General features: G+C 44.2%; 1 protein-coding gene and 1 long non-coding RNA gene across 3 annotated transcripts in view; both read right to left on the reverse strand.

Annotated features, from left to right (window-relative positions):
- Positions 1-671: 671 nt before the first annotated feature.
- Positions 672-2,033, reverse strand: LOC112963711. 2 transcript variants are annotated; one of them, XR_003252699.1, is made up of 2 exons: positions 1,788-2,033; positions 672-1,655 (listed from the first exon to the last, which is right to left on the reverse strand). It is a non-coding gene; the product is annotated as an uncharacterized LOC112963711 (long non-coding RNA). The 2 variants fall into 2 exon arrangements; XR_003252698.1 differs by having other exon boundaries at positions 672-1,685.
- Positions 2,034-4,755: 2,722 nt separating this feature from the next.
- The window catches only part of NKAP (NFKB activating protein), an 8,488-nt gene continuing 3,223 nt past the window's right edge, over positions 4,756-10,020 (reverse strand). Inside the window, exons 2-9 of the mRNA XM_026061051.1 lie at positions 9,737-10,012; positions 9,260-9,333; positions 8,924-9,037; positions 8,427-8,472; positions 7,895-8,010; positions 7,668-7,743; positions 7,012-7,161; positions 4,756-6,346 (exon numbers count right to left, since the gene is read on the reverse strand). Of these exons, the coding sequence (XP_025916836.1) occupies positions 6,172-6,346; positions 7,012-7,161; positions 7,668-7,743; positions 7,895-8,010; positions 8,427-8,472; positions 8,924-9,037; positions 9,260-9,333; positions 9,737-10,012 (1,027 nt within the window). The 3' untranslated portion in view covers positions 4,756-6,171. The remainder of the gene's footprint in view (positions 6,347-7,011; positions 7,162-7,667; positions 7,744-7,894; positions 8,011-8,426; positions 8,473-8,923; positions 9,038-9,259; positions 9,334-9,736; positions 10,013-10,020) is intronic.

A 10,020-nucleotide genomic window follows, 5' to 3' on the forward strand; every position in this document is an offset into this window, starting at 1 on the left:
TCCCGGAACACTCCCCCTTCCCCCGGGACACCGCCCCCCCGGAGCTCCCCGCGGTGCCGTAGCGCCGTGCGTGCGTGCGTGTGTGCGCAGGAGAAGAGGATTGCCCGCTACCCCTACCAGTGGACCCTGATGGAAAGAGACAGGCGGCTCTCCGGCGTCAACAAGTACTACGTGTCCAAGGCAGGTGCTCGGGGACGTGGGTTGCACCCGCGTGTACCGGCGGGACGGAGAGCCGCCCGTGCTCCTCGCYGTGTCCGGGGCTCCCGCCGCCTCTGCGGTGGGCACCGGGCGCTGTCGGAGCTCTGGCTGCGCTTTGCACCTGCTGGGTTACTTGGCCCAGAGCAGCCTGCCCATGGCGATGGGCACTTTATTTATTTATTCGTTTATTTGGTGTGTGGCTTAGGCATTTAAGGAGTGTAGTTTGAAAAACTGTATGTTSGGCTATGCATCCCTGCAAAAGAATGCTGGGGCAGTATATGTGGCTTGCAGGGAGTGATACATGGCTTGGGGGGTGATACGTGGCTGGGGCAGCGTGGGGGGAATACTTGGCCGTGGTGGAGAGAATTGTGCATATTGTCTTGTTTTTCAGGGCCTGGAGAACATAGACTAAGAAGAATGCTGTCTGAAGAACCCGGATATCTACACAAAATGATTTAACTCTCTAATAAAGATATATGTGTATTTAACTGTTGTATTTATATTGTCCATAAACTTTGAATAGAATTACTTGCCTCATTTTATGCATGCTGTAGAGTGATATATGCTGCTCAGGTCTTAGTATCTTCCTCTATTTCCTTGTACATGTATTGAAAAAGTAATAATACTGCAGAAAAAGAAAATAAGCAGAATTATTCCAGATTTCCATCATCATGAATAACAGCAAGTTCAGACCTAAAAATCTGCATCTGAATTTCTCTACTGGTCAATAGGGCTATGACCAAGTGTTTCCGACTGGGGCTATCACTAGTCTTGAACCAGAAGATGTATTGTGTGTCACTGAGCAGAGACAGCTAAGTCTGACACTTCTCTAGGGACACTCCATGTCCAGGCAGTCAGAGAAGACAGTGGCTGGAGGTCTCCACCTGCTTGTGCTTTTTAAATGTGGTCAGCCCTGGTTCCAGGAGGGCGAAGCAGGGCCACTTTAAGAAAGGTTTGCTATGATCCTTCCAGACACCAAAGGGGCTTCGAACAGTTCCTGTGAGAGTGGTCACCCCTGGGTGAACAGGATTCATCCAAGCAGTAAGTAGCAGTGTGTCTCCAGAGAGAATTTCTGTGCCTGGAAGAGTCTGTTCCCATTTCATGTGCTGCCCTGGGCTGTGCTCACCTTGCAGAGCATGCCTTCAACAGCAGCTGCAGGGACCTTCCTCCCCTGCCTTTGAGACGTGACAAACGAGTGGGCCTCGATGCCACACACACACAGAGCTCTTCAGGGATCTTCGTCCCACGACCTGCCTCTCCACTGGTTCCAGCACAAGACCTTTCCATCAGCTGCTAAGCCATTTTCCAACCTGTTGACAAGCACTCTCCCTGTAGGCATCCACATTTCTCTGGTTCTCAGGGTCCTTTTCTCTCATCTGTTTTTTAGAGCAGACCCTTAGGCTGACAGTTCTTCTCAGCTTTTTTATCATGGTGATGACGCCAAGTGAGGAAAGCTCCTGTAAGCAAGCAATGCAGAGCAAAGTTTACTAACGAGCAAAGTTTCACAGCCCTGTGTCACACTGGTATCTCTTTCTAGCAATTTTCTTGTCTCTCACAAACCTAACCCAGCCTCCCACTGGTCTCACTACCTTCTTCCACATAACTTCAAGCAGTTAGCATCTCTGTCAGACCACAAGGAGTAGGATCTATACTTTGCCCATTTACTCCTGTAGCTGAATTATTGTAATGTCCTCGTCCTCCTGGAACAGTGTCTGCTAGGGATTTAGCACCTRGCATACTGCTAAAACATCTCCAGCCTCTTTCAGCTAGCGTCAGTGGTCCTTTCCCTAGACCTGCCCTATGCAGGGCTCTGGGTCCCAAGCACGTTGTTCAGAGCTTACAGCACTTCTGCAACAGGTAGGACCAAGCCTGTGTTTTGCAGAGAACGGAGTCAAAGGCAAGTTTAGTTCCCAAACTGCTGAGACGTTATAATCAGAAAATCAGGCAGGATCCTGCATCTGCTTTCCTGCTAACATCCACTTCTCCTTCTGTGAGCCTATCCCTGCCGAGAAGGAATCTGCCTGGCCTGCAGCCCTTGGCCATGGGGGCTGCACTGGCCGGGGTACCCCAAGCCACGGGGAGGCCGCGCGCGCTGCATCACGCCGTGGCCATGCTCCCCCTTGCCGGGCATCCGGGTTGCCATGGCGGCGCCAGCGCAAACACTCCCAGCAGCGGCGCTGGGACAGGGCAGCGCAGCGGAGCAGCTCCCAGGGAAGGCGCTGGGAAAGGGCAGCGGGACGCCTGCACAGACAGGTAGGGAAGGACGAACACCGCGGCGCTGCCAGGGCCCTGACGCCAGCCGCCCTCGGCACCGGACTCCTCCCCACTGCCATCAGCCCTTGTTGATCACACAGCGCTAACCGTCTTCTGCAGCTGCAAAACTGTTCAGATCAGATTTGAGGGGAGCTGTGTTCAGGAAACAAGGGATCAGCAGATGGAGACCGGCCCCTTGTCAGTCAGGCTGCTCCGTATCCCTTTCCAGATCAGCCCAAAGTCTGGGGGAAGGATCAGAACTACCAAACATCCCTCCCTCCTGCAGCTCTGAAGAGCAACCTGCTCTCAGGCAGTTTGTGCATTTCTCTTTCTAAAGGTGAAGACAATGGACAAGGGAGAGGAGGATGCTGCCATCAAGGAAAAAGCATGTATTTTCACTGAAAATGTGATAAGCAGTGCAAAAGAACATCTCCTAGATTTGCAAAGAAAAGAGAAAGGTAGTGAGCTTGCTTTATTTGCAAAGTCTTGGCATCTGTCAGAGCCTTCCCAGAAGGCTTTTTCAGCATTTTATCTGTTTTCAGAAGCTGAATATGTCATCAAAAACATTCAGTGGACCACATGCGAGAACTTCACAGTGGAGAGAGGACAGCAGCAGATTGAAGAATACATTTCTGTGAGTGACGGTTCCACCCGCTCATTTCATTGCGGCTATAAATATGAACCTTCTGAAAGTTTCAGTTAGATCACACCCTCTCACTGTTGATTAGTGTGAAAAATTAAACGAGAGCAACTCAAATTGTTTTTAGCATCTCCCTTAAGTGCTCTTGGCTAGAGAGGGGGAATCTTACAGTGTGATGTGTGTTCAGCAGACATGGGAGTTTCATGAAAGCTGGCTTCACTGGTCGGAATTTCTCGAGGAAGAGGAACTGAAGTATAGCAAGAGGTACCATTACAGGGTTTGCTGGAGCATCCCAACACGCAGAAAACCCATCCCACGAGCCACAGCAAGCGTCTATTTCATTATAGAGATCTCCAAAATCAAACCAGCTGTAAGTATTCAGAAATGGCACACAGCAATCCTCCAAGGTACAACAGGGCAACTCCTGTTTCACTTACCTTGAATGACAGAAAGCAACAATTTAAGCAATTGTAGCCCATAACAGTTGACATTCTGAGAGTTAGTAAAGTTCATAACTACACTCCAAAGGGACCGATTTTATTGTCATCAAGATCATATTTCAAATCTTTGCCTCTATTACCAAGCATACGTAGCGTTATGCTCCAGAAAAGCCTTGGGAATACTAATGCACAAGACATACTATTCTACAGATATTCCCTCCTTTTTACTTTCTGCATAAGTTTCTACTGCACTTGCTACTGAAATCATTTAATTAGTCATACAGTCTATGCATCCAGAGTTCCAATATTCATCTGTGCAACAATATTTTGCAGCTCAAGTGGAAAATTAAAAATTAAAAAAAAGTAACTTTTTTTTCCTCCAGAACTTACACTGGGTCATACCGAACCTCAGTTTTTCTACTTACTGGCTATGGATCCTTGAGTAGCAGCCCACAGACCACAGCTACTGGTCATAAATCACATCCTAGCACAAACTGTTAAGGTTGTTGCATTCCCTTCACATCAGAATATTCACAGATGCTTTAAAACAAAACTATTCTAACCTGTAACAGAAGTGTTGCACAAATATACAGATAGTTTCTTAAGAAGTGGATAGTAGCTCTCACCGAATTAAACTGTCTGCTTTTTGAGGTCCTGTAGTTCAACATGTGAGCTCTGCCCTGTCCCTCTTCTCCTACAGACCTTGCCCGTGGAGGTATTCTTCGTTCTGGAATCGAGCCGGCTGATTCACAGGTACGCGTTAATACTATTCCATCACTGACACGACTCGGGAGTTCTAGCAAGCTTCCCCATGCCAAAACAAACAGGGAGCTTGACGTAAGTAAAATGTTTACGACAGAGGTAATTATCAAAATCTTGCTAAGCAAAACCTGCTGTTGCCAGCTTTACTCCAACCATAGCATTGACAGCCACCCCATGAGCACCTGCCTTCTATATAATGAATTTGCAATGGATTTATGCAGGTCTAGAAGGCGTTATTTTTCCAGCACATATGCATATCTTGTGAATAAAGGTCAGCTTTCAGCTGGCCAAACTTTAATTCAATATTGTTCTTACCATTTACCCCATTATTACTCCCTCCTCCAGGCCAGGAGAGTGTCGATTTAGAGAAAAGTGGCTTAAGGACATCATTGAAAATAAAATCATCCTCATGGAAAGCCTTACTTTCTAATGAACAGCTCCAACTCACCGTCACCAATGTGATGTTTGTCAGTACTTTATGGAGAATCAAATACGCATAATAATAATAATAATAATAAAAGAATGGCTCTTGCTTCCTTAGGAGTTTTTCTATCTGCATGGATACATAACAAGCATTAAATCTGTGGAAAATTAACAAAATCAACTAAGGCCTGACCTGGCAGCTGGTTTTACATGGCAGTCCCTTGCAGGTATGGTTGGGTGAGACAGAACAGCACCAGGTTCTATAGAGTGTAAACCTGAAGAGGCAGCTGGGCTGGACTTGCTGTTTGTCAGAGCCAGGTTTGTAGAACTTCAGGGCAAACATCACAGTTTTTTTTTTTAGTTTTTTTTTTTTTAATACAAACATACAAGACATCTCTGCTGCTAAAATTACAACACTGAGATTCGGGGTGAAAAAAAAACTCAAAAAAGTTTTTTTTTTAAGCATTTGAGAAAAGTGAGTCAAAAGGGGTTACTTTTTGAAAATATGCAGTTGACTCAAAGATAACAGCCACATAAGCATTACCTGGAGTAGGCCTCTGGGTATAGAGTCTAAAAGAAGCTGTGTAATACTACTGAAACAGACCAAATTAAAGTACTACAAGAGTTAAAACGAGGTTTTAATCTAGAGCACTTCCATAGGCAAAATAACAACATTAAAATAAATTGATACATCCTTGTTACCACCTGCGTACACTCAGGGGTTCCAATCACTGCAGCCCACCACTCTGATACCTATGTATAACATAGTAGAAAAAGAAGCAAGCAACTTAGTTCTTCACCATGGGCTTTGGTAGATTTTAGATCAGACCCTGCTATTACTACCATCATTTTATACCCCAACTACAGTCTGCTTGCTTTAAAGTAACTGAAGCCAGTCTGTATTAAATTACAAACTCATTTCTATTTACAAGTGTAGTTTGAACCACAAAAATGAACTCAGCTGTTTTGAGAAAAAAGTGTAAAGGACTTATGGAAAAAATATACAAGTGGACAGTCTTAGATCCTGTACAAGAATTCCTTAATTTTTACTACTATTACTAGTAGCTTGTTTGTGATGGCCAGTCTGTTCTCATTAGTCAAAATAATGGAAAACAGCACTTATCAGTATCAGCAGCAGGTAACAAAACCCTCCCACAGCATCCTTCTGCATGTCCAATTCAGAGCAAATACAGAGCATTCCCACCTTACACCTTCCCTGCCTGTTCCTGAGCCTCGTAGCCTTTCACTTTACAGGGATTCCCTGCAGATGGTGAACAAACCATCCAAGAAAATCTGATAAAGATAACTGTGTTTCCTTGGTACAAGTAATCCATTCCCGAGGCTTGGCCCCATTGGGTGAAAGGCACTGCAGCACTTGCAGCTATTTTCAAATCATGACTGGAACAGGTTAGCTGCTGCTTGCTAGAATCCATGCTGTATAGTTCAAAAAAATAATTATTTGTCTTCTTTGCCCTTAGTCTTCCTGTAGACCATCTCTCGAAAGCTTGCAAGGATCTTATTCTCTCGTTTCCTTCTCTCCTCCTGGTTGAAGGATGCCAGAGCTCTCTTTTCATCTGCGCTGTAAATCTGGTTCTCTTTACGCAGACGCACAGCTTCCATTCGGCGATGTCTGTGGAGGAGAACATTGAGTTCCTCAGCACAGGCAGAGGGATGCAAGGCCCCCTCTGCATCAATCCATCAACTGACCCGAACGTTTTCAGCTTACAAATAAGGAAGATAGCTAGACCAGAGAATCCACACTGCACACAAACCCCCTCAGGAGGGAGCATGGCAGTGAGAAGCTGATTTCTGAGGTGTCTGCCCTCAGGCAGTCCAGAGGGAGCCCCTCCTGCCCCCAAGGTGCCACCTTTTGGCTCTCCAAGACATAAGTGAAACTCCAGCTGTATTGGAATTTCATGGAAAAAGCATGGCCAACCTCTGGGATTTTGATTTGTCTCACTGAAGAGCCAGCACATCACCACTGCTGTCCAAAGACACAGGCTTTGAGCCATCTGTCTTGAGCATCTTTTTTTTTTTTTTTTTTTTTACAAATACAACATAATTAGAAGTGGGTTAGCTGTTTTTTATTTTATTTTTTATTCTGAGGAGAAAATACCTTAACAAACTCACCATATATCTGTGGCGACAGAGAGTTTAGCACAGATTATTGCAAACACCCAGAGCACCTTTTTCTCTGTACTTTCAGCTAAAGTTTGGAAGCAGTTTTTCCACTGGTCAACAGAGGAAGCAGCTCTTGGAAACTTCACTGAGCCATTATCATCATCAAAACCATACCTGCTACCACTCATTACATAGCCRGAGCTCTCGAACGATGCAATCTCTTCACTGGTCAAGCCGATTTCACCTCTCCGGGGTATACGTTTTCCTGCTTTTACATACTCCGCCATTGCTGCGCCTTCACCAGGCAGCAGGGCATGTCCATAGCTTAAAAAAAGCAGGGATTTTAATCAGTCTCAAATAGAGAGAGAAAGCCTGAGCTAAAGCATCTAGCTTCCCTGTTCACTACTTGCTACAGCCACATTTTTAAACATTTCCCAATTCTTTCCCACATACTGGCTTGTTTCTTCTCTATGGCAACCCCTAGCAACAACAGTTTAAATTACTGGTTTGATCAAACTTATTAACAGTAATGAAGGCTGAATAAAGTCACAACAGGGAGAGCATTAGAATAAAGCATATCACGGGGAGCCTACTGAAGAAAACAACAATTAATTTATCTAGGAATCAAGGCTAAAAAGCATAAAGCAGACTCTTCTAGATGAATTCAGGTCAGGGTAAAGACTAGTATCACTACTACTTCTGTTCTTAAGTTTCTGGTACAGCATCTCTCTATGATACATGTCATATTATTATAACAGTCCCTTTGGACAGAAATCTTCATAGTTAATGTACCTGATTTGATCTAAATACTATCAGAGCTGGCTACTCACTTAAGAGGTCTGTCATCTTGAGACGCATGTGTTTTGGGAGCTTCTGGTCCAATGAGGCTATCAGCTTCTGTATTTTCTGCAACAACCAAATAGTGAAGAAGATTAATATCATACCCATTATTCTTTGTTATCAGATTGGTTACATAGGTCAGCAACACCTAGCAAATAAATTAATGAAAACAGCACCAAGGACTTCTAATCCAAGTTTTAAAGTCATATGAACCTACTTGATCTCTCAATCCAGAGATCTTCTCCTTGAAATGTTTCATCGTCAGAATCTTCACTACTTGAATCACTGGATTCCTTCCTGCTCTTTTTATTTTTCTTTTTCTTATACTTCTTTCTGTAATAAAGTCAAAGACAGCCATGCTGCTCACAAAAATTTAAGAGGAATGAAAGCATTAGGAATCAAGCTCAACTGATTAATTTCTCAAGGCAAATCTCGCCTAGGGAAGGACTGATTATATAGATACAGGTTGCTGTCCTTTGATAGGAAATATCTCATGACAAAACAAAAATAATAAATCCACTGTTACGCTTTTCATGTAGTGTTAGAAGCTGGCTCCCCAGGTTTCCCATGAGTCTGCTTTGATCCAGGGTTCTGTACATTTAAAGCTGATACGTCACATTAAGATTGTTCGATAGTATTTATAGTCTTAATGACAAGAGTGTTCAGTCTTYCTCATGGCCTGCTAAGAGAGTGGTGCTGCCCTCTAGTGAAAAGCAGGTACAATTATACATAACATTTTAGAAACTTACTTTCTGTGTTTCTTTTTCTTCTTTTTGCTTTTCTTTTTATCTTCTTCTGAAAAATTAAAAGTATAAATCACTAAAAAGAGATGACTGATCTGAACTAAAAAAATTGATTTATTGCACTGTGAATAAATAAACATTGCCTCCACCAGAATGCTTTAGTAGAGGTTCTCAAACATAATTTGCTTTGGTACCAAATATTATGGAGAAAATATTAATAGAAAGCTACTCGCATTATTGTTCAATATACTCATGAGCCATCTGGCATGAGATGCCTAACAGATGTTAAAGTCAGAGATCCTGTTTCCTGATGTAAGACCTCAAGCACTCATCAAGGAAAAACCATTGCAAATCCAATAAGACAGCGAAAGAAAAGTGCATGTGGCTGATGCGGCAGCTCTGGAGTTTCAGGGCACCAGAAGCTGGAAGCTTCGCTTTGCGTTGTGAGGAGCACAAGGAGAGCTCTCAGACCATGCAGATCAACAGAAACCGTCTTTTCTTACCACTAGAGTCTGACTCCGACTCACTGTCGCTGCCCTCAGAATGTTTTCTGCGTTTTCTTTTGGATGTCTTTTGCTTTTTCTTCTTTCTTTTCTTCTTCTTCTTTTTTTTCTCTTCTAGAACGTTTTCAAAAGACAATGTTAGAGAATAGATGAAGATTATCTAGCTCCATATGTATTTCAGGATCTTACTATGGCAATGTTCTCATTTGAACTGGAGCCCATCACGCTCACTTCACCCTAACAAAGTCAGTTAATCTCTTGCAAGCCACAACGGCAGATAGTAGTCTTAGGTAACCTCCAAGTTTTGAAACTAGTTGTATAGGCAAAACAAAATACCTTCTGAGCTGGAATCTGAAGAACTACTCTTAGATTTTGCCTCTTCGTCTTCTACRGGGGTATGTTCATCAGAACTGAGTAAAAATAAGAAGTTTATTATTCAGAACATATTTTGTAATATTTAGTAATTCAAGATCAGATATACACAACTGACCAAATACATACTTGCAGATTTTGAGCCAATATTTGCAATGAGGGAAACTATTAAACAGCCAACCCGTAGCATGAGACCTGCTTTGAGAACCACAGCACAAAGCGGAGTTCCTCTGATCAACAATATGCTGAAGTCTCACATAGTCGATATGCTAGAGTTATTTGGAAAAAGTCCTAATCTGGTTATGTCAATTCAGAAATGAACTTCTGACACAACATGAATTGTGGAGAAGAGGAGCGCAGGGATGAGATAGCGTTGTAAGCTAACTTAGCGTACAAGCAATATCAGGGAACAGGAGGGGAAGACCAAAGAGTAGCCCTTACTCAGGGTCAGGAACCTTTGGTGAAAGCCCCCAGACTTCAGGCGCCCCGAGCTCTCCGATCCTCTCCCTCTCGTTCAGTCTCCTGTAAAGCAAAACACCTTCACTGAAGCCCAGCGTGCTGCTCCCAGCAAACAAACGTCCGACACCTCCCGTCCGCCAGCGCCGCTCGCCCCCTAAAGCCGCCGAGCAGGGTGACAAGCCGAGGAGGGGCCTGAGAGGCCGGGGGCGGCCTTGCCCGAGGGAAGCCCGGGGGAGCGGGGGGGAGGCCGGGGGCGGCCTTGCCCG

This window comes from Apteryx rowi, unplaced genomic scaffold (genome assembly GCF_003343035.1).
Source record: "Apteryx rowi isolate R43461 unplaced genomic scaffold, aptRow1 scaffold_174, whole genome shotgun sequence".
Lineage (NCBI taxonomy): Eukaryota > Metazoa > Chordata > Aves > Apterygiformes > Apterygidae > Apteryx > Apteryx rowi.